Genomic DNA, 22429 nt, shown 5'->3' with positions numbered 1-22429 from the left:
ACCCGGGACAGTCCCTATTTTGAGCCCTCTGTCCCCTGTCCCAGCAGATTTATCCAAAACCAGTGTTTTGTCCCAGTTTTATACAAAAAATTTCCCAGGTGTCCCTATTTTTGACTAATCTGATACAAAGAGTACTGATGCAATCTGAACAGTAAAGAGAGGCACAAATTCTTATTTGTTTAGGGTAAAATATAGAAAGTTGCTTAAAAATGATCAAAACACAAAGAAAATATTACTATACTGACTCACATTAGTGCCGAGCGCAGAAGAAATTTCCTTATTTACGCACTCGTTTCACAATTTTATTATTACCAACCACCCCCGTTTTTTTATTTTGAAAATCTGGTCACCCTTTCTTTTCATAGTCTTTTTCAACCTTCCTGGAATCAACATAGCACACTTTTTTGTCTCAAGATATGATTTACTTTATCTTAAGCATTGAAATCATAGCAAAAATGACCAATGAAAAGACCAATGAAATAAAATAATAAATATATCTAAATACCAAATAACACATTTTTCATTGAAGAAGATCTCCGAAGTCTGATCATCTCAAAATGGTAAAACATTTATTTAAAGCAATTAATGAGTTATGTTATTTTCTGATCTGCCATAATGTTGTTTCCTCATCACAAACATACCTGGATTTGTCTTTATTTTCATTCACACAGCCTCATCACTTGGATGATTTCTTCTACCTACCTTCCTTCTACCCAAACTATAGGAACGTATCTGTTAACTTGAAAACTTCTGCTTCATGATATTACAAGGTGGAACAGAGCATTTTGATCTTTGGAAATGCAGACAGACAAATAATTCAGGATTACTGAAGCACGTGTGAATGACACAAAACACAACTCCAGGTATGTTTTTGATGAATTAACAACATTATAACATGACTAAAAGCTCACAAGTGTCATTTTTGTGTAATATAGGGCCTTTAAATTAAGTTCAGAATGATGCATATCCAGAAATATAGGCCTATAAAATACAGAGATATCACATCTGTATGAAGTGCTGGAGAAGTGTGTATCTAGAGCCAAGGCAAACACCTAACAATACCTCAATGGTAAAGGGATTATTTTATGAAATATCATTGTTTAAACCAAAACTTACAGGTAAAAAAATAATAATAATATTTTACTTACAATCTTACAATCACCATGAGTTCACAAACTTGAGTATTAACTTGTGTAATTTCTTGGACCACTATGTTGTACTTACATGAGTAACACTGTTTTGATGTATCTGTATTCTGACTTGAGTACAATTTTTAGCTGCTCAACCCACTTCTGCTGAAGAGTTGTCCATCTTGTCTTTGAAACTCTCAGATATGATCTGGTTTTTCCTGTTCTGCTAATGACCTTATTCTGCCCCACCCACTTTTGCCGTAAATATGACTAAACCGTGCTTTCTTTGTGGTGGCTCCAGTTAAGCATGAATCGCATTCACTTCAAATGAGAATTTGAGAAAACCATTGCTGCTAACGTATGAGGCTGATTTTTGTAAAATGTTCAATGTTCATGTGCACAAACAAATCAACACAACTGATTCTCAGGGGAAAGTGGCTTTTTGTCCATATAGATTATTTACTGTGAGATTTGCCAAGTGTGAAATAGTACAACCCCAATGACGATGGTGGCACCCATGGCAAGTTCCGGAATAAGGTGAATAGGCAATAGCGTTACTTCCTTTATCTGGTCATGGAAAGTAATCAGTGAAGAAAAGCATTAAAAGTGGATACTTTTGTCTTTTAATTAAACAGAATGGAATTATACAACCAGCTGTTATAACATAAATAAATTCACATACACTACATGTGTCTCATTGGTGAGACAGTTGTGCTTGTTTTACACAGTTTGTCATACAAACTAAATAAAGATGAGGTCTGGGAATTTTATTTGACTAGTTTTATTTAGATCATGTCTCACACCTAAATCATTTTAGTTAGAAATGGTCACTCAATGCTATAATAAAATGCCCATAAACAATTTGGCTCCCAGAGCAAAAATATATATTTTTCTGTCATTCGGCTTCCTAAAATAGTACAGTTCTTTTGAGTGTCTCCTAAAACTGGCCAAAATACATCTTCTGTGTGTATTTTGAAATGAATGAATGAGAAACGCCTTCACGGTTCTATTCATATGAGTACAAGCAGCTTTTCCTGTATGTATTCAAATCTTTACTGCCACCATATACTGTATACTGGTGTTAAATTATCATAAGGACATATGAAAAAGATTAATACAATTTCGCCTAACATCGTGAGCTGGCTTTTTTACTGGTAGTAAAGGTACAAGACACATCTGACACAAATAAAAACTTAAATAAATTAGAAGACAAACTAGATATTATAGCATATATCTGTGCATGGCAGGGGATTAAATGTAAAATTGAGTCTAGGAAGTTTGTGTGTGTTTGACAGTCCTCTGAAAAGTCAGATCCCTCTGTGAGGGGCTGAATAAATGAGCAACAAAACAAGTCTCTTTAAATCCTTTAAATGACCATACTCATGTCTCTCAACAGATCATCTCAGTATTAGGCCCAGAAGTTATCCCCACACACAGAGTTGAGAACAGAAGTAAACATTGGATGTGTCTCTATCCTTCTTTAAAAGTCCATGGACATAGAGCGCTGTTGTGGATCCACTATGGTGGTGCTGTTGCGGGCGCTGTTTCCACGCACACTCAGGGTTCCACAGGCTCCTGCCATGCCCCCAATGCCTCCAGCAATGCCACTGGGCCCTGCCATCACTCCTCCAGCTATGCCCATGCCTCCAGGCATAGTCATACCCCCTGCTATGCCCACGGGCCCTCCCATGCCCCCTCCTGCTAGCCCTGATGGTCCTCCCAGAGTGCCCCCTCCGCTGGCTCCTCCCACACTGCCAGTGCCGCGGCCATAAATCTCACAGGGGATCTCCTCAGTAACGCGGTCCTCGATCACCTGCTGGTCACAGTCATGAGTCTGTGAGTGCTGCTTGTAGCCGTAGCAGCTCTTCTTGTAGCTGGATGTGGAGTTGAAGGTTTTCATGGGTGGTGGCTTGGAGAAGTCATTATGATAGGAGAGCTCCATGGAGCTGAGGGTGGTGCGGCTGTGCTTCATGCTGCCTCCCCCAGTGGTGACAGAGCCTTGGGAGCCACAGTGGTGCTCGTGCACACAGCGGGACATGGTGGAGGAGCGCCGCAGTTTGTGGAAGTTCTCCAGATCCTCTGAGAGGTCGGCCAAGTCTGAGGAGATCTCTTTGTCCCGAAGAGAAAACAGCTCATAATGAGGAGGGTCAAACACCTCCTGTAAACCAGCCTTGTTGAAAACACCAGGTCGGCGAGCCACCACCTTCAAAGAAAGGAATTCGAAATAGGATTTCATTATAAACACATAAATACAGCTGACAGTTAGAGCTTAACATGAAGCTGTCAGAGTAGTAAAAAAGCAGTAAAAAGTTTCTTATGTATTTCATATGCCAGCCATCTCGTTCTGTCTATCTTCCCAACTTTTCTCTGGCTTTCATTCCAGCCCCAGTGGCGCAGCTCCACCTCATCAGTAATCTTGGCCATTCTTCTCACTGCTTTTCTCGTAAATAAAATGTCTGTTACAAAAGAGGAATACCTTCTTTCTAGGCTGTTTCATCTGGACAAAGATGGAGATGATAAGCAGAACCAGAACCACGCCTGATGAGATCCCAATGACAGTCCCATGGGTCTTGGTGATTTGATGGAAGAGCCCCCGTGAACGCTTTTCTGGACACAAGACACATACATGAATAACATAATGTAGAGAACACATCATAAACAAATCACAGCACCAATAAAAGATGATTGGATGGGGGGGAAGATGCGTTAGTCTCACCTTTGCAGTGGTTTTCATCCCAGGGGTAGACGCAGTTTTGAACGCCATTGCACACCAGGGAGTTGTTAATGCACATGTTGCTGTGACAGAAGAATGTATTCGCTGAACACGGGGCTGGAGGGAAAAGAGATAATAGGATTTAGAGAAAAAAGATATTTACAGAATCGTGCAGAGAGGAGAGAGGGTTGTAAGATGAAAAATAATACAACAAAGAGAAACACTTAAAAATTAATAAATATATTTGAGGTTTAGAACAGAATTAGGATAGAGTGATAGCTGATAACTGTAGCCTAATAATTGTGACAATGTTGACAACGTTAAATTATATGTTAAAGATTGTATATTACTCGAAATTGACTCTTGTGATCTTTAAGCCATGTTATAATGCTGTGTTTTCTTTCATTCACACATGTTTGAATAGCCTGTCTACATTTCCATTTGTGTTTTTTCAAGTTAATGGCTACCGTTTACTTTTAAAACTGCAGAATGGCATTATTGCAATATAATGTAGTGTTGTCACGGTATTAAAATTTCAAACTCAATTTCAATATTAAAGAGTAGACTGGATATTCAATACTAATTCCAATACCACAATGATAATAACTAAAACTCTTTATTTAGACAACAGAATGTGATTTTCAGCATTAAATCCTTGTACTTTCTATTATTACCATGTTTCTATTATATTGATGTAATCCTTCAATCATCCAGATATTAATACTAATCTATGTGGTCGATATTTGTTCTGATACAGCTCAAAATTATTCTAAAGCTATTCAAGAATGGTTGATCTCTGTCATGTGAATGTGACGGTTTTAGTATCGATACTTGCTCAAATGATTAAATAGTTTTAGTACTACTTTTACTAGTGATTAGATCCTGATTTTCTGTAGTTTGCAACATATGGTGAAGACCTAAAATACTGAACAGTGAAAAAACTTATACAGTATATGCAACATCATTTATATGGTAATAGATATTTGGGAGGTATGGTAAAGCAAATATGGTGATTTCACTGAGGTGTGACCATCTTGTCAAATGGTTTAGTGTTGTGATGAAGACAGAAGCTACAGGGCGGTGTATGGGGCATTTATGAGGTGCAGATGGTCAGCCAGGTGCCGGGAGACGTTCTTATTGGAGCTGCTGTGTGTGTGTGTGTGCGTGTGAGCTATGATGGCCATGACGGACACGGCCTGTAATAGATGTTGGCTGCTACGCTTCAGAGATCGATGCACTGTGGAAAAGGGGCAGAGCTGGAGGAGAGCTCTCTGGACTAGCGGGTAAGGTAATGTTGTGGAAAATATAAATGGATTGAAAGAGTGCAGAGGCTGAATTAGTGGTGCATGGACGGCCAGTCAAAACTACAACAATTTTCATACTTCTTGTGGATTTGGATGTTCAGTTGGTTTACTATTTACTGTTTAATGTGTTAAAACAAGTTTATTTTGTTGCTTAAAAAGGTTTCTCCTAGTTTAGCCTCATTTGTCCTCTTGCTCAGTGTGTCCTCTCCTGCAGGAGACACCTGTTGGCCTGACAGCCTTTGTTACAGCTCAGACACACTCTGGCCTGCCCCTCTGGTGTTCAGGTTTATGCCTGATTTTCTATGGGCTCTTATTACAGAAGGATATCAGCACAAATATGTTTAATGTATAACTCAGTCTTAGAACATAGATCAGGAGCCAAGTCTTCGCTGCAGTGAATCTTTGTGCTCAAGTGTTACTGAAGAGTGACAGTGACTAATCTCTTCATTTTAACCTTCAGTCTGCAGCAAAGTTTGAACAAACTAAGTTTTTTAACAGACGCTCGGGAGATAAAGTGGGTGATCAGCATGAATAAGAGCTCAGATGGGACTGAGCCAAAATACCACCAGCAGCATAGAACACCATTAGAAACATTGTTTTTTGTTTTTTATTTATTTATTTTTCGCAGTATTGTGTGCCTGACATGTTTCTGCTCCCTTCCCATTGTAAATAAAAACTGTAATGATGAATTTGTTTCATAAATAAAATATGTTTTAGTTCCAAAGAGATAAGCTCTCCATGCTGAATGCAGCAGACTGCAGAGCAGGTTGGCATTAATGTCATGATGAAAAGTTTGTCGTAGTGAGTTAAATGTAAAAAGTTGTGTGTGGTATGATTTATTCAGACAATGATAGCGCTGCACAGTCAGTGTTGGGGAGTAACGGATTACATGTACCGCCGTTACGTACAAGCAGAGTACAAATTATGAGTAACTGTATTCCGTTACAGTTACTGTTTCAATGAGTGGTAATTGGATTACAGTTACTTTGCTGAAATAAGTGGATTACAAGGCGGTATTTTCCTGTTTTCACATTTTGTGCTACATCCCATTTATTTATTTTTTTATTTCGGTAATTCCACTCATTGCCGGAAACCCAAACAGAACGAGCGCAATAAGAGCGACGTAAACGTCATGTTAAAGTTGGCGGTGTCAGTCACACAGTGGAAGCAGCAGTGCATTGGTAAAAACGCATTTGTGTCTTGGAAATTCTTCTCCCGATGTGAGATATATATATAAAAAAAACAAACAAATATAAAATCGCCTACAACTTAAATGTGAAACAGGAGCTACTGGCACTGGTGAAAACAACCTGCATAGACTCATAATATCTGCACTACTGTCCTATAGTGACCTGCCACATGAGGGACACACACACAAACACACACAAACACAAACACACACAAACACACACAAACACACACAAACACACACAAACACCTTCATCATCGTCATCAACCTGAGAACCCGCGGACCACGTCTCCTTCCGTAGTTACAGCGCGGACACCGCCGTCTCGTGTTTTCTCGCGTAAACCGCGCTTCCTCCTGTGCGCCTCTAAACCAGAACTAACACCAGGACTAAACCAGGACTAAACCAGGACTAACCCAGGACTAAACCAGGACTAATCCAGGACTAAACCAGGACTAAAGCAGGACTGAACCAGGTTTAAACTAGGACTAAACCACGACTAAACCAGAACTAAAGACCTGGTCTAGACCAGGTCTAAAATCAGGAGTAAACCAGGTCTAAAAATCAGGACTAAACCACGACTAAACCAGGACTAAACCAGGTCTAAACAACATGACACCTAACAGTAGGTTGACATAATTAAAGGTGATGTCATATAAAAAATTATTTCTCTATCAATAATATTTTTTAATCTGGTGAAGGAAAGACTGATCTTGTTACTGTCTTTTAACAGACAAAACCTCTTATATTACGATATTGTGGTCTTTGTTTCTCTACAGCAAACAGTTGCTTATTCATGGAGACTTGGGCTCAGACAATTTGAAGACAACAAACAAGAATTTTCAGAATGTGGTTGCTACATTCATGTCGTTTAAAAAAACATGACAATATCAAGTAATCCAATGTAATCAGATTACGTTACTCACTTTAAAGGTTGTATGGAGGATTTTTATTTTTATTTTTTTTGTTTCAAGTTGTCAATGATAGCATTATAGAGATGCAGTAGCCTTGTAATTATGATGACCAAAAAAAAGAGAATAAAAATTCATCAACTCTGGACGTGGTGGGGCTAGCTAAACATTTGCCAATAGATAACGACACTGCCTCGTTATCTGTTAGCTGACAGGCTGTCAATCAATCTCCCTACGTTTCTAGTGTAACTGACTTGCCTGCGCGCCGCCGGTACGTGGTTTACGTACACCTGTCACGCAGTCCACAGACGCAAGACGCACAGACGCTGTTTACTCCACCAACGCAACAGTTCTTAGCGGCTTTTTTTGACCTATATCTTCCTCGCAGTTCGCACAAAGTTTGTTGCAATGGCGACAAGAATCCAGGAGCAGTTAGCCGCAAAAGAAAGTCCGTTTTTGAGGTCGCTGAAAGAAGAAGACAAGGGGAAAAGCAGCGAAGCCAAACTAAGGTGATTCTTGAAGATTCATTCCAGCGATGGCGCAACTGAAGCAGACGCAGGGTCTAAAGACTGACGCACTGGTCCACAAATTACTCCTGGACAGGTCACTTCTGCTTATTATGAAAACGTACTTTATTTCCAAGAGCTAGACAAACGTTTTTCAGGACACGAAAGCGATATCCTATGTCTGAAAACGTAATTTTCAAGGCAAAGAAAGAGTCCGCTTGCGCAACATTTGAAAAAGGACAAACAGTCGCTGGATTTCTCGTTCCTTGGAAAATCCTCTATACAACCTTTAAGTAATTTAATGGATTACGTTACAAACTACATTTTGGGGTGTGTAATCTGTAATCTGTAGGGGATTACATTTTAAAAGTAACCTTCCCAACACTGTGCACAGTGACACAGGCTTACACAGCAGAGATGTGAGAAAGATGAAAGAAAATGGAGCTTGACTCACGGTCCACAAAGGAGGTGAAGAGCATGCGGAAGCGGCTGAGCCGGCTCTTCTCATCAGTCCACATTCGCACCACTCCCACTCCGTTCTCCAACATGACGTCGTTGGCCACAGTGCTGCAGAATTTGGCCTTGAGATTCTCGATGGCACTGCTCCCATCATAAACTGCCACAAAGTTTTTCTTGCACTCATTAGAGTGCTCCATCTGGTACTCCAAGAAGCGTAGGTAGATCTGCAGAGCCAAAACCACAATCAAATGCTGTCGCCACATGCATTTTATCACACTCCCTACCTACAAGGTTACTCTTAATATTTCTGCCCTTTTTCTATTATTAAGACATAATACCAAACAATGAAAGAGACAAAATCCCTCCCATATGAATTTGTGACAACACAGAGACAACAGTTTTAGTTATTAACAGACCGGGAGAGAGGTGAACGAGTGGAAAGAAACATTGGAATACACCAATAGCATGAACTTAAAGGAAACCTTTTAAACATTCTAACATGACTGGTAAAATAAACCACTTCATTTTTCTTTTTGAGTTAAAAGCCATGGAAAAGGCCTAAGGGATAAAGATGAGAGTGAGATCTCAATTTCAACAAAATGATTGATTCCTCCTCCTTCCTGAAATAGGCTTCCTAAAAGTCAGTGAAATACCACATCCTGCCCATGGCCACTCTGCTCTTTCACCTCTGCTTCATTTCTCTGTTTGCAACAAGAGAATGCCACAGGAGCAGTGGTGTGGATGTACAGGTCATACAGATGACATTAAACACAAGAAAGTACGATTTGGTGTGAGTTTAATTGGTTAATGGCAGCTTCTGTCTTGATATAGAATTTTAGGCTGCCTTCACACGTGTCTTTTCAAAATGGTTTGGACATATGGAAGTGCATTAACATTTGAGAGTAAACTGAAAATGAATGGTGTTTCAGGTCATCTTTTAGAGGTATAAAAATGTATTACCAAAATAAATGCAACTATGCAATAAATGCAAATGCAATTATGACTGTGAAAAATCCTGTCCCCTCTGCATAGTAAGGCATATGCATTAATTAAGATAAATCAGTCTGATAATGTGATGTACTACGCAGACTTAAAGTGACCATTTTACACTATTTTCTGATCTATGTAATATGTTGTTTCCTCATCAGAAACATAACTGGAGTTGCATTTTGTTTCACACATGTTTAACACACAAACCCCACATATTTAAACTGAGATTTTCTCTTAAACATCTTCACTAGAATCACTCGGATCATTTCAGCCCTAGAATTGACAGTCTCTACTGAACTAAAGGTAAAAGGTAGCTGTAAACTTGAAAATTACCTCTTCATGACATCACAAGCTGGAGCAGAGCATTCTAAGCTTTGGAGATGTACACACACTATAATAAATATTTACTCAAACATGTGTGAATGAAACAAAACACACCTCCTGGTATGTTTAGAATGGATTAGAAATACATCATTTATTTTAGACAGTATACGACTAAAGATTTGCAGTTTCTGTGTGTGTTACAAACATCCCAGAATAGGCTACAGCTGATGACTCATTTTGTCTTGTGGGGGAAGCAAAGCACAGCAGATCAAGGCTGTTCATGCAGTCCAGAATGCCAGATTTCAGACCAACTCCACACACATTAGAAAATTAAAAAACAACATAAGAGGCGAGTCAACTGTATTTATATAAATATAAACATCTTCAGAAAGAATACAAAGGTTTGTTTCTTTGAATAGAATGAGAAATTCTTGCAGTAGTGGATAGAAAATTCTATAATTTAGAAACATAATTACTAAATATTTACTAGTATTAACTTCAACTATGATATGGACCAATGGAACAATATTATATGTAATTGGAAAACTGAAAAATGAATTGAAATGGGTAAATTACTGTGTACTATGTACTTGCCAGAAACAATCAATGCCATAAAGATGCAATATGTAACTTATGGTTTAGAATCTGTGTGGGGAAGCTGGCCCAAGTGGTCAAAATGAGAGTCCAGTGCAAAGTTGTCCTTCACCAAACCAAATTCTTTATTGGATCCTTCCAAGTCGTGGGCAAAATAATACACATATTTACAAAAAAGAACTGTGCTTAACTAAACAAAAGCAACAGAAAATAACGCAACAAAAGAAAATACCCACAGGCACCTGGCTGCACTGATGGTGACCTCCCTACTGATTAAACTGCCTCTACTTATATACCCCCCAGAGAGGAAGTCCCTCCCCCTGGGTTCACACCAACTTACAGGGAAAACTGTAACAATTTCCTTTCCTTACTGGTGTGCTACCTTAAATTATTTTCTGAAGCCTAATCCCCCTTTTAAACTGAACAGTGCTCCAACTTAACTAGATAACACTGAAACCAAAATTCTAATAACCCATTTGATAAAACAAAGAGAACCATTTCCGAGGCTTCCCTCCACATGGTCTGGGCCAACACCTCCCCGTGAGCCTATAAATATGGCTGCCAAAGGACACGCCCCCTCTTTTGTTCCCAGACCATGTGGAGTCACAGGTAAGGTGGTAAGTTTAAACAAAAATGAAGGGATATAACCAAATAAAATGAATTTAAAGTAACTGTGTGAATGTGATCAATTAAACAAAGACTAAATAAAACAAACCCGGGATAGTTATTATTTAGCTGTTTAGTTGATATAGATGATGTAACTGAACTAAGGTGAAAAATGGGGACAAAGGCCCTCTTTGTCACAATCTGCTTTTCTTGCTTTTCTGGGCCTAAATGTTTCACAGTATCATATTAAACATATCTATCATCATAGAAACAGGTGGCAGACGTGACTCTGCAGCTCACAGTAAGAAAGTATATTTTTTGCTGTTTTTTTTTTAGCAAATCAAACATCTGAATAAATGCAAAATAGAAAAGTCTAAAGAAGACCTTGTGCCTGCTATATAGCTATAGTTTATTACATTATGTTATAATTTGCAAATTTTAAATGGTGAAAAATGCAGTGTCCAATTTGAGCTGACGTTGCCAGCAAGTCCAGTGGATAGCTGCAGATCACACTAGTGAGCCACAGATTTTAAAAACATTTTTTACATTTTGTATCAAAATGTGCTGTTGCCAAATCCTATGCATATCACCAATTAAGAAAATAAAATTGGAGAATGAAGTAAAAAGAGCAATGGGCATATGTTGGTGGTGGTGAACACAGGGATTGATTGGCAAAATGGCATCTTGAAAATAAGCAATTACAAATTGCTCAAACAGAAATAAATCATTCCAAATGAAACTTTGGGTGAGTAAATGATGAGGGGGAACAACTATAACATGGTTAAAAGCCCTAAAAAGTTGATTTTGCATAATAGATCTGCTTTAATGTCATATTGTAGAACATTTTAGGGATAAGGGGGTAGCAGACTCCAAAACAGAGTCACTAAAATGTGTTTCAATCTAATCAAATATAAGATGAAAGATAAAAAATAAAACTTTATCTAAGCTCTATTCCATGTGTGTTGAGTGTATAGCAGGTCCCTGGTGCACTGACCTTGGACTGCGGAGGAGCCCTGATGGTCCAGATACAGTCGAGGGCTTCTCCAGCCTTTACTTTCTCCTCCTCATCCACCTGACTGGAGCGGATAACACCGTCAGAGCCTCCGATCTCAAACTGGCAGTCTGCACACATGGGAGAGAAGGAGAGAGTTAAGATAAGATACTACAAGAGATACCAGTTTTCTCTCATAACATAAATGTGCAGAAAGATGTTTTATTACTTCCATCTACAACTTACATTCATAGAACTTCAAAGACAGTTTTCCCAAAATTTTCTCACTCTCTGTGTTCACATAGATGGAGATGTTATAACTTTGCCTGGAATAAACAGCCTTGAAAACATGCACACTTGCTTTGAGTGTGGTCACCTCTCCATAGATCTGACACGTAACTTGGCTTGGTTAGATCATCAGGTTTTCATGGAGATAGACAAATTTAATACCATACCAGTGATTGTGAGTTAATGAGAATTACAATCCAAAAAAATTATCTGAAATGTCTTTTTTCAACATTTTTCAAAACTAACTAATTACTCAAGTTCTAAACAAGATCCAATCCCCACTTTTATCTGTGGATTTACTAATTTATCAGTTTTGAGTGACATGTGTACGAGCTTAAAACGTTTTACATATACAGCTGAGGATTTTGAAATAATTTATGAAATAATTCTATCTCCTGAGACAATAAACGACACAATAAATTCACATTCATCTATATAAAGTTGTATCAAATTGCAACTTGTGGTGCATTGCTTTAAGGGCATGACGGAAACAACAAGAAGAGAGAGAGACGTCAGCTAAACGACAAGTGCAATGTGTGTTGCATTTAAAATAGTATTCAGGCACATTCAATTCAAATGAGGGACAATAAGCAGACAGGCAAAAAAGCAAACAGTAACCGAGATAAACAGATAAAAGGGCATTGCATTGTTTCTTGTCTTGTATGTGCAAATCCCTTTCCCTTACGCCCAAACAAGAGCTTGTCAAGGTGTATTTGTGCACTGAGCATTCACATGAGGGGCACACAGACAGCCCCCGGAAAGCTATGAGCAGAGGCAGAAAAAGCACTCCAGCACTAGCCAAGCCGTGTGCAGCTTACCTGGGATGGGGTTCAGCAGTCCGCCCACGTGCAGATGGAAATCGGGGTCTGCAATGATAAGATTGGGGAAGCACATTAGCCTCAATCCAGGCGGCAGAAATAGGTATGCAGAGAACACTAGATAAGATCCCATTAAGGCACCGGCAAGATAAAGCAGAAAGGGCCCTGTTTGAAGCTAATATATGTCGCCTGATGGGAGAGTCACATCTAGAGGCGTTTTGAGTTCATATTCAGTGTGTGATGTCCGCTGATCAAATACTACAAAGCAAAACTGGATGCCGCAAAAGAGCAAAATGAAAATGGGCGCTAAATAGTTACATTTACTTTTTGAAGGAATTGTACAATTTAGTTTTTCATCTTGCTGGAGTGAAAGTGTTGGTTACTCTTGTGAGTCATTTCAAAATTGACAAAAGCCATATGTTTATTTAAGGTCCTAAATGACACAAAATAGAATCTTGTGAGCTTTAAACCATGCTATAATGTTGTTACCTCATCAAACATATACCTGGTGTTGTGTTTTGTTTTATTCACACATGTTTGAGTAATCTTGGTCTATTATTAGGCTGTCTACATCTCCAAAGCTCAAAATGCTCTGTTCCACCTTGTGATGTCATGAAGTGGTAGCATTCAAGTTAAGAGATACCTTTAGTTCAGTACAGAAATAGTGTAATAAGGGCCCTTTAAAGGTGTATTATGTAACTTTAATGATGGAGGGACAGGAACCATGGAGATGATATTGTTTTGGCTAGAATGTCCCAAAATTGCATTAAAGTTGCATTGAATGTCTTAAATTACAGGTGTTTCTAGTTGTCAAAAATACTGTTCTTACAGTGAGTGGAGGGGCTGTTAACCCTGCACAGCAAGATGGATTCTTGCGATATTTGTGAGTTCACAAACTCATGAGAATCCATCTCAGCATGTTCTTGCATGTGTGATAGGGTCCGACAGGTGAAGGGTGAACAATCATCATAGCATTGAGGTTTGTGCAGAAGCCAAAGACCAAGAGCCCCAACAAACCAGAACATCAATACCAACTATATAGACAAGTAAGTGGACATAGGGTCTCATTTCCTAGTGAGCCAGAGTGTTGGAGATGTGTGTCCAGTCCTTGTATTTGCAGAGGTCGCTGGTGCTAGGCTAGCGCATGTCAATGGCTAGAGTTAGCCTGCCACTAAAAACAGTCTTACCCACTCCACAAAGCACCGAAGCAAACCTATTAATACACCAGACTATTGATGTAAATGTCTGTGTTGATAGAATAATGTTTTAAATAAAACTAACCTTGCATTGCATGAATCGTTGCATGTTGAGGGACTACTTTCTCATATATCAGTCCATCACTGACAAGCTTTCCATCAGGAAGTACAACTCACTGCTGCTCAGAAATAAATCCTTCAAATGCAAGGTTGGTTTTACTTCTAAAATTATTCTGTCGACACAGACAGTCATATTGACAGTCTGGTGTAATAATTGTTTTGCCTTGGGTGATTTGTGGAGTGGGTAAGACTGTTTTTAGTGGCAGGATAACTATGGCCATTGACATGCACTAGCCTAGCACCAGCGACCTCTGCAAATACAAGAACTGGCTGGAATATTTAAAAAGTGTCTCCACATGTCTCCAACACTCTGGATAAATAGGAAATGAGGCCCTATGTGCAAAACTTCAAACTGTCCCTTTCTGTACCATAATGTGAAAGATTCTAGGCAAAGCACCCTGACAGTTTACAGATAGTAATTGCAATTAAATAAGGATTACAATTCAAAAGAACTGTCTGAAATGTTTGTTTTCCACATTCTTCAAAACTGACTAACTACTCAAATTTTAAATAAGATCCAATCCCCACTTTTAACTGTAGATTTACTTATTTATCAGTTTTGTGTGTCATATGTGCAAGTTTGAAATGTCTTACACATACAATTCAGGATTTTGAAATAATTTATGAAATAATTATATCTCAGACAGTTTTTCATAAAATAAATTCAATTCAAATTCAAATAAATATAAAGTTGTATCAAATTGCATCTTGTGGTGCACTGCCTTAAGGGCATGATAGAAACAACACGAAGTGAGAGACACATCAGCTAAACAACAAGTGCAATGTGAAAAGTTGTATATTCAATAAATACTATTCTAATTTGAATATTTATTTGCATACTTTTTATTTTACTTTGAAGTAGTAAAGTTTTGGCACTCTTCTTACGTGGGTCTAATTTTTTGCTTCTCTACTTTGCTTTTAGGGGGATTTAATTAGATTCCTATAAAAGCAGCTCTAGATGTATCCTTTGAAGTGCTCTTAAATGAGGAGCATTAGTATTCAGTGAAGGATCTTTACCTGCTACAAAGGTGTACTTGATGCGGAACCCAAGGCCCTCTAACTCTTCATCACTACTGAACTTGATCCACATGAACCTGCCTGTGGACAGGACCATGCCTGGGTTCTTTCCTCCACAGAAGCGGTCGATGAGAGGGGAGAAACCAAACGGACCATCCCGCACTTCGATGTGGTCAAAGCGGCACTCAAAAGATGGCTCTATGTAGTAGTTCTTGTCGAAAACCAGCTGGATCCTTTGTCTGGGGAGAGCTGTTTGATGCAAAGGAAAACAGCAAGAAAGAAGAAATGAACAAATTAAATCTGTCTTTTGTGGAACTGTTCAGTCAAAAATGAAAACCAAGCATGCTGTGTGGAGTGGAAACTCTGTAAAAGCAATTACCAACAGAGTCTGACAATTAAAGCGCATGTCAATAAGAACTGCTGAACTGGGGTAGACACATTGCATAGTTAAGAATAAGCCTTCTTTAGAAATTAATTTCTTATTTTGATAGTTACACCAAGCAGTTTTAAATGATTTTATCCCATGTAAACAAATGATAAAATGACATTCTTTAATGACTACCAAAGTATGCATTTTATAACAACCATGCATTGGTTATGTAGCACTTCTCCATTATTCATTCACTCTACAAACATGCGGCAGTAAAGAGCCTCTGCAGGCCCACACTGAACCACACTAACCACAGTCAACCACTCAGTCTCATTCATACATTTGAAAAATGAGTTTATTGCCAAGGGACACAATGGCAGTATGCAATGCCTAGAGCAAAGAATGTACTGGCAGCCAGGTGCTTTTGTAAATGAGATGGAAAAATGTATAGGAGTTATCTGTAATTCACAGAGAGTCAAAACCTTAGTAGCCCATTAAAAATAACATTGCGGGAAATGTTTATGAGCAGTCATTTTGAAGATGCATTATGTAATTTTTCGGGTGGGAAACGCGACCTGCTGGTCTTCATAAAGATGCAATGATTTGCCTTGCATTGCTTGCCCAGCATGGCATTAAACGTATGTGCTTTGCACTTTTTCATGTGTTTTTATTGCTCAAAAAAACATACATACAATGCATTGTTATTGTGAGAGGGCTCGCTTCTCCTGAGATCTGACCTGCAACTTGGCCTAGTCGTGCCACCTGCTTGTCCCAATGGAGATATATATGTTTAATGCCTTACTGTGGAACATTCTTGTCATCTCCACGTAGACAAGCTGGTGTCAGACCCTTCAGCATAGTTACATACAGTAGTGCACCTTTAACAGCACTGGCCTTGTTCATTTGTACAGTGTACTTTAGTGCATTTCACAAACCAGAGCTCTATTTTTCCAACAGTCTCTCTATGTTTGCAAACAGACATGCAGCAAAACTCAAGTGTGAAAATCTGTAATATACATCATTTGAATAAACTCATCATGGAACTGCTTGTGCTTTTCTCTTAACTATGCTGTCATCTTTGCACTCATTCTGCCTGAATGAGCAGCATTCTATCTGCCATTCCAGTCATTTGAGTGCAGGCTCACAGGCTCTTTGTCTGTGCCATGGTCTTACACACAACTGCACATATCACAGAGGTGCACACACACTGCACATATCATAAAAATGCACACACACTGCACATATCACAGAGGTGCAAAACACACTGCACATATCATAAAGATGCACACACACACTGCAGCTATAGAACGAGCACAAAGTTTAATCACTTTATCTATTGAGCTGATGAACTGTGGGACGCAGCGCAATCAATGAGCCCCAGAAACCGCAAATTATGAAGACAAAGCTATCTGATGAGCGCTTAATGCCAAAAATGCGTAACTCCCATTGTGTGAAAAGCAGGACAAAAGACTGGCTATGAATATTACTGTGCCCTTTCATGACTAATACAAGCAAATAACAGGTTTGAGCTCCCTACAGCCACTATGTTGCACTGGAGAGCAGCAGCAACTCACCAGCAGTCGACCTGACCTGGTTTTGTCCACAGGGGGAGCCCTTGAGCTGCATGTAAACTTTGTACAAGGCTGAGAGCACAGCAGCAGCAACAGCAGCAGCAGACATTTCCTATTTGCATTTGTGATTTTATAAAAGCATTTGACTTGATGGGGAAAACAGTTGATCTATATATGATGAACAGTGCAATCCTGGAGCTCATCTTCTATATACGCTAATGATTCGTCCCATTATGCAGCCCATCCAGCAGGCCACCGAATTACTGACGGATGTGGTGCTTCTGGTAAATGGCAGTGATTTCAGTGACATGTCTCCATAGCTCAGCTGTTTAGCAGATGTTCAGCTCATTCATTGCCAGGGAGCGTGGGGATACTGCAAAGACCAGCCGGGGCACGGGAGTAGCAGGATTCTCAATAGCCTGTATTGCCACACTTACATTTCACATGGCATTACAATTAGAGGTGTGCTCAAATATTTTTTGTGATACAGTATTTGGTGATATAGTATAGTTATCATGGGCTGCTCTATCGATATGAGTATTTTTGGTTTTGATTATTTTGTGACCATACTACTACTACCATAATTTTGAGATGTGTTCAGAGAAAGGAAACTTTTTCGTGCAGTACTTTTGACATAGTTTGCCATTGTTTTAATGGTTACTGGTTTATTCTCTATTAACTTTGTAGTGATTTAACAAAGAAATACTGTGGTTAAAATGTATGTGGTTCTTAAAAATAGTCATATATTGCAGAAAATTTACATTTACAAAATTATGGTGGTTATTAGAGATGGAAAGTTAGTTTAAAGTGTGTAATAAGGCTGCAACTATCAAATATTTTAGTAGTTAAATAGTTAGCAATATATTATTTTTGATTTATCACTAGTCAGTGATTATCTATTACACATTTTTAACCAAATAAAGATTGAAATCTGCTGACACAATGTTTTTAGACATAGAATATCTACAAAGAAAGTGTATTATTGGTGAAAATAAGAAATAGTATAGTACTTTTATATGTTTTGATGGAATGTGTCATCATAAAAGTACTTTTGGTATGCAGATTCAGATGACTATTATTACTGTTAAAATACATGTGTGATTATTTCAATAGTAGTAATTGTTGTGTTCTCTAATATTTGATGCATTGTAGTGGGACCATGGACCTAATCACTGGTATAAATGATCAGTTTTATTGATTTATTTACCTAAAACATGCATAATAGGCTGATATAGATATAGGTATAGTACCAGGTATAGGTGCTCCTGACCAAGATCTGGGTCACTGGGTGCTAAACTATACTTGCTAACTATAGTCTGCTCCTGACCCAGTGGTTTTAAAGAATGGGTCAAATGCACAGTGGATTTTCTTTCTACTGAGACATTAAAGGTTCACTGTGGTTTTTTTTCTGGAGGAGGGTCTACTGATTGTTTCCATATCAATTTTATTACTTTGCCTAGAATGTCCCATAGTACGGTATTAATCTTTTGTCTTCACAGAGACGAGCTGGAACCCCACAAAGCCAAGTTACAGGTTAGAGCTACGGAAAGGTGACACCATTCACAGTGTTTGGTTTTTAATGTAGTTTGAGCAATGAAACACCTACAGTTGAATAAATATAGATAAGATAGATAAGTTTAATGTCATACTGTGGAATATTACTGATGAAGAAATAACAGAACATAATATAATAACAATAACTTAATGAAGGCAAAAATGTAGCCGACCCTCCACCTTTAAAATATCTTATAAAAATGCTGATTTGATTGACACAATATAGTAGAATCCACACAGAAAACCGTCCTCCCATCTGCTGTTTTATCCCATCACCGCTGTCATATACCATTACTGAATTTATGAACAACATACTCACAATAAATGGCAGATTTTTTTCCACACAAATAGCTTAAAGCGTGCTGAATACCAATTTGAGTATAATGACACTGAGTGAAAGAGACAGGAGCCAGTGCGCAGAGACAGAGCTGACCTACCCTCCAGGATGTAGACGCACTCCTTGTTGGGGGGGTAGGTGTTGGGGTAGTTTGGGGAGGTGAACACGCCTCCGTTGATATTGCGGACCCACGTGCCACACTCTTTCTGGTTTGAGGGCTGGCCTCCATGTTCACTTGGCGGGTCTGAAAAGCAAGAACAGAGAGCTTACTTTATGTGGAACATTACTACCAGAGAAAGATGGTCTATCTCGATTGAAATTTTGATTTGGAGACGTTTTTGCGAGCCCAGTGAACCACAGCTTACCTTTAGTCCTCTGTGCAAGAGCTAAACCCTCTTCAATGAGAATGAAGAGTATCCACGCTGAAAAAGAGAGGAAAAGGCGTTAGCTCTGACTGCGTTTAAGTCGTCCATAGCCCCTCACAACAGTTCACAGAAGATTCTATTCACAACCGGTAATTACATACATAATAGCATTGATTTTGTCCACAAAAAGCACAAATCAATACTCACATTAGATGGCTTAAAATCATACAGGGCGTAATGAAAAATGGCAGTCTGAACAGTTACAATATTATAACTATTCTAGTGTAGTGCTGGCTACTTGAGATTGATATAACACTGCTCAAAGATACTGACAGTTAAATGAATGAACCAAGCTGGAGCTATTATTCAAAAGCTGTCATTGCTAAATTATGATTATGAGTCAATAATCACTTTAATAATAATTCATAATGGAAGGATTAGAAGGCAGTGTAACAGTCCCAAACCCATGTAAATGGAGAGGAGGGCATCAGGTAGGGCCTCCGACATAAACAGTGGCTACAGTTTGCAATAACTACACCTGAATAAGCTTTAATAAACCATGAAGAATGACTTAATTAACAAATCAATGGTTAAGAATAGTTTAGTAGTAACTTAATTAAAGAGTTAGGGTTTAGGTTTAAGTAATTATCTTGAATCATTCCAAATTAGGTCATTATGATTTAAGTCTTTTGAAATGACTAACTATAGCTGTAGTTATCATAAAGTGTTTTCAAGATAGTTGCCTGTGAAAGTTCATGTTCATGGTATGAGCCATTGATAAAGTTTGGAGAATTTAAATCAGTGCTATATTCCAACAATAATCCCGCTCCCACAAGAGTAAGAAACATAAAGTATTATGAGAATAAATGGGATTAGAGACTGTGGGGCACACAGCATTGATGAGAAGACATATGGGCAGAGCATGGCTGTAGACAAAAGGTGAAACGAGCTGCATTATAATGATTTCTGTAAAGAGGGCACACATGTTACACTTCCCCCTGACACCGTCTTTGCCCTGATAAGCCGCACTCGACCCGATCCCCACAGAGTTCATAATAGGTTATTCTGAGAGGGAGAAGGACTGGCACGTTGCATAATGGCATACAGGAGTGAAGGAGTGAAGGAGAGAGAGAGAGAGAGAGAGAGAGAGAGAGAGGGAGGAAGAGAGAGATGAGTGGGTGGGGGGCCAATAGTCAATACGCAGGCACTTCCACAACATCGCCAAAATGAGCAAGAGCATTGGAAGGAGATACAACACATGGGCATGGCATGGAGTAACCCCCGGGGCGCAATTATCTTTATGATGTGCCATTGTAAGCCTATGAGCGCCACGAGCAGACATGCTCAGAGCAGACAGGCCACACAAAGAGTTGTTCATATTAAGGATTCAGCAGAACAGACCGCTGGAATCAGTCATGCCAATATCAGGCAAATGGAAATATTACTAACTTGTAAACAGCACAGACTGGGATGTTCTTTTTATAGTGTCAGTATTGTAGGGTCTTTGCTTATTGTGCAAAGTGTGGGCCTGTAGAAGTTACAACTAATTGTGGTTAGGAGAATGATTATTTATTTCATGTACTCAATGAACCCTCGGTCATGTCTCTTAACCCAATTTGCAAAGATTGATAAAGTACAGTAGGTTTAAACGAAGCCAGTGTCTCATGATGACTTCTAAGAGATGACCAATTCTTATTTTCTGATAATGACTTTTCCTACTGATGGTAAAACGTGAAGAAAAAACTCACATCATCACCACATTTTTACACTACATAGAGATTAAATCTCGTTAAAACATAGAATTTACTGGAATCAGAGTCTTTAAACACGGTGTAATGAAGTGTCCATGCAGCAGCCCGTGTCCGCTCCACTGAACTCATGACTGCGGCCGTGCGCTGTGGCGCGTGCCGCAGGTGCTGATGGCGCTAGACGGCCTGGAGCGGGAGTCACCGGGGCAACTGCACGCACAGGACGGACCCACAAAGAACAGCATGCGCTGTATGTGTCCTACTGATCCGGACTCGCGGTACTAACATGTCAGTCTGTGTATTATGAACTTGAGCCAAAAGAATCAAATAGCCCAGTTGCCTCGCGGTCTCCTTATGGATGTTTTTCACCAAAAACATTAATATTGAGATAGAAATCTCGCGTTTTCCTGCAGTTCAATTGTTACATCAACTGAATTTCCCTGACTCGATTCGTGGCCGGGGTCATTTGCCCAAGACACATCCAGCCTCTCCCTAAAATATCATTTTGTTTGTCTTGAACACGTTTAATAGTTTGTTCACCTTTTTCTACAAATAGCGTGTATTAGAAACGTCCCGTAAATGTTGTTTTTCTGACAGAAATCTGAGGTATTGTGTTGCCAAATGTAGGGCACAAACAAATGGTAGCATTTAGATTTTGTTCTCATAATGTGTTCTTTTGACCTCTCCATCAGAAATAGTACTAAAGTGCCAAATGGCACAGGCATTTTACGCGAACCACCCATCGCACTATCGATGATCCAACACCAGAAACACGACTCACCTCTGTGCATTTCCTTCTACGGTCTAATTCCAGCGTATACACCTTTCTAAAAGCACTTCCCCGTCTCAGCCATTGTATGTCCCAGGGTCATTCTTTACACAATCCAACTTTGTTCCGAGAACAGTAAATCCATTACGCAGTGCCAATCTCCTCAGTCTGCGCTCCTGCTGCGTCTGGCTGCAACACTAACGGCACCACCAGCCTCCCAGTCGGGCGTCATCGAAGTAAATACAGCTTTTGGAGAGACTACACCGGGATCACATGTGAACAAGAGCTGATCCCCGCGCGCACCAGACAGGAACGTATCCAAGACGCCAAGTGAGGGATGACAAATGAAGAAGGACAGAGACCACAGAGAAGGATGAAGAAGGAGGAGGAGAGAGCAGAAGCACTAGCGAGAGGAGGAGGAGAGTCAGACTGCTCTCAGTGCGCGTTTGGAAGAAACGCTCTTCAACACAATCATTTAAGCCGTGGGCGCTGCGCTTCTGACTTCAACGTGCTTGTCGCTACTACTGTCAAGTCACAAAAAGATTTATCCTCACTTCCTGC

The 22429-nt window shown here is 39.3% G+C and overlaps 1 protein-coding gene and 1 long non-coding RNA gene across 3 annotated transcripts; one reads left to right on the top strand and one right to left on the bottom strand.

The window, feature by feature from the left end:
- Positions 1-1750: 1750 nt before the first annotated feature.
- On the bottom strand, positions 1751-22166 carry LOC110175334 (neuropilin and tolloid-like protein 2). The gene is made up of 10 exons (XM_055155038.1): positions 21881-22166; positions 19352-19408; positions 19087-19230; positions 15155-15403; positions 12822-12869; positions 11719-11846; positions 8206-8434; positions 3847-3960; positions 3607-3737; positions 1751-3333 (listed from the first exon to the last, which is right to left on the bottom strand). Exons 1-10 carry the CDS (start codon positions 21888-21890, stop codon positions 2611-2613), a joined length of 1833 nt encoding a protein of 610 aa, XP_055011013.1. The 5' UTR covers positions 21891-22166; the 3' UTR covers positions 1751-2610.
- Positions 10708-15709, top strand: LOC129409289 (uncharacterized). 2 transcript variants are annotated; one of them, XR_008632350.1, is made up of 4 exons: positions 10708-10727; positions 11699-11872; positions 13760-13867; positions 15060-15709. It is a non-coding gene; the product is annotated as an uncharacterized LOC129409289 (long non-coding RNA). The 2 variants fall into 2 exon arrangements; XR_008632349.1 differs by having other exon boundaries at positions 10709-10727; positions 11692-11872.
- Positions 22167-22429: the final 263 nt, after the last annotated feature.

The sequence above is a fragment of the Boleophthalmus pectinirostris genome, unplaced genomic scaffold, assembly GCF_026225935.1.
Source record: "Boleophthalmus pectinirostris isolate CB_2022bp ecotype Guang Dong unplaced genomic scaffold, ASM2622593v1 HiC_scaffold_19, whole genome shotgun sequence".
Lineage (NCBI taxonomy): Eukaryota > Metazoa > Chordata > Actinopteri > Gobiiformes > Gobiidae > Boleophthalmus > Boleophthalmus pectinirostris.
Note: the sequence above shows the minus strand (reverse complement) of the source record. Positions and strands in the feature narration are given on the sequence as shown.

Bases quoted from the DNA above. Each gene is read 5' to 3' on its own strand.
- LOC110175334 (XM_055155038.1), bottom strand. The intron at 19,231-19,351 runs GTAAGCTGTGGT...CTTGCTTTTCAG, and splicing joins TCTTGCACAGAGGACTAAAG to ACCCGCCAAGTGAACATGGA. The intron at 8,435-11,718 runs GTCAGTGCACCA...TTGGCTCTGCAG, and splicing joins GGGCTCCTCCGCAGTCCAAG to ATCTACCTACGCTTCTTGGA.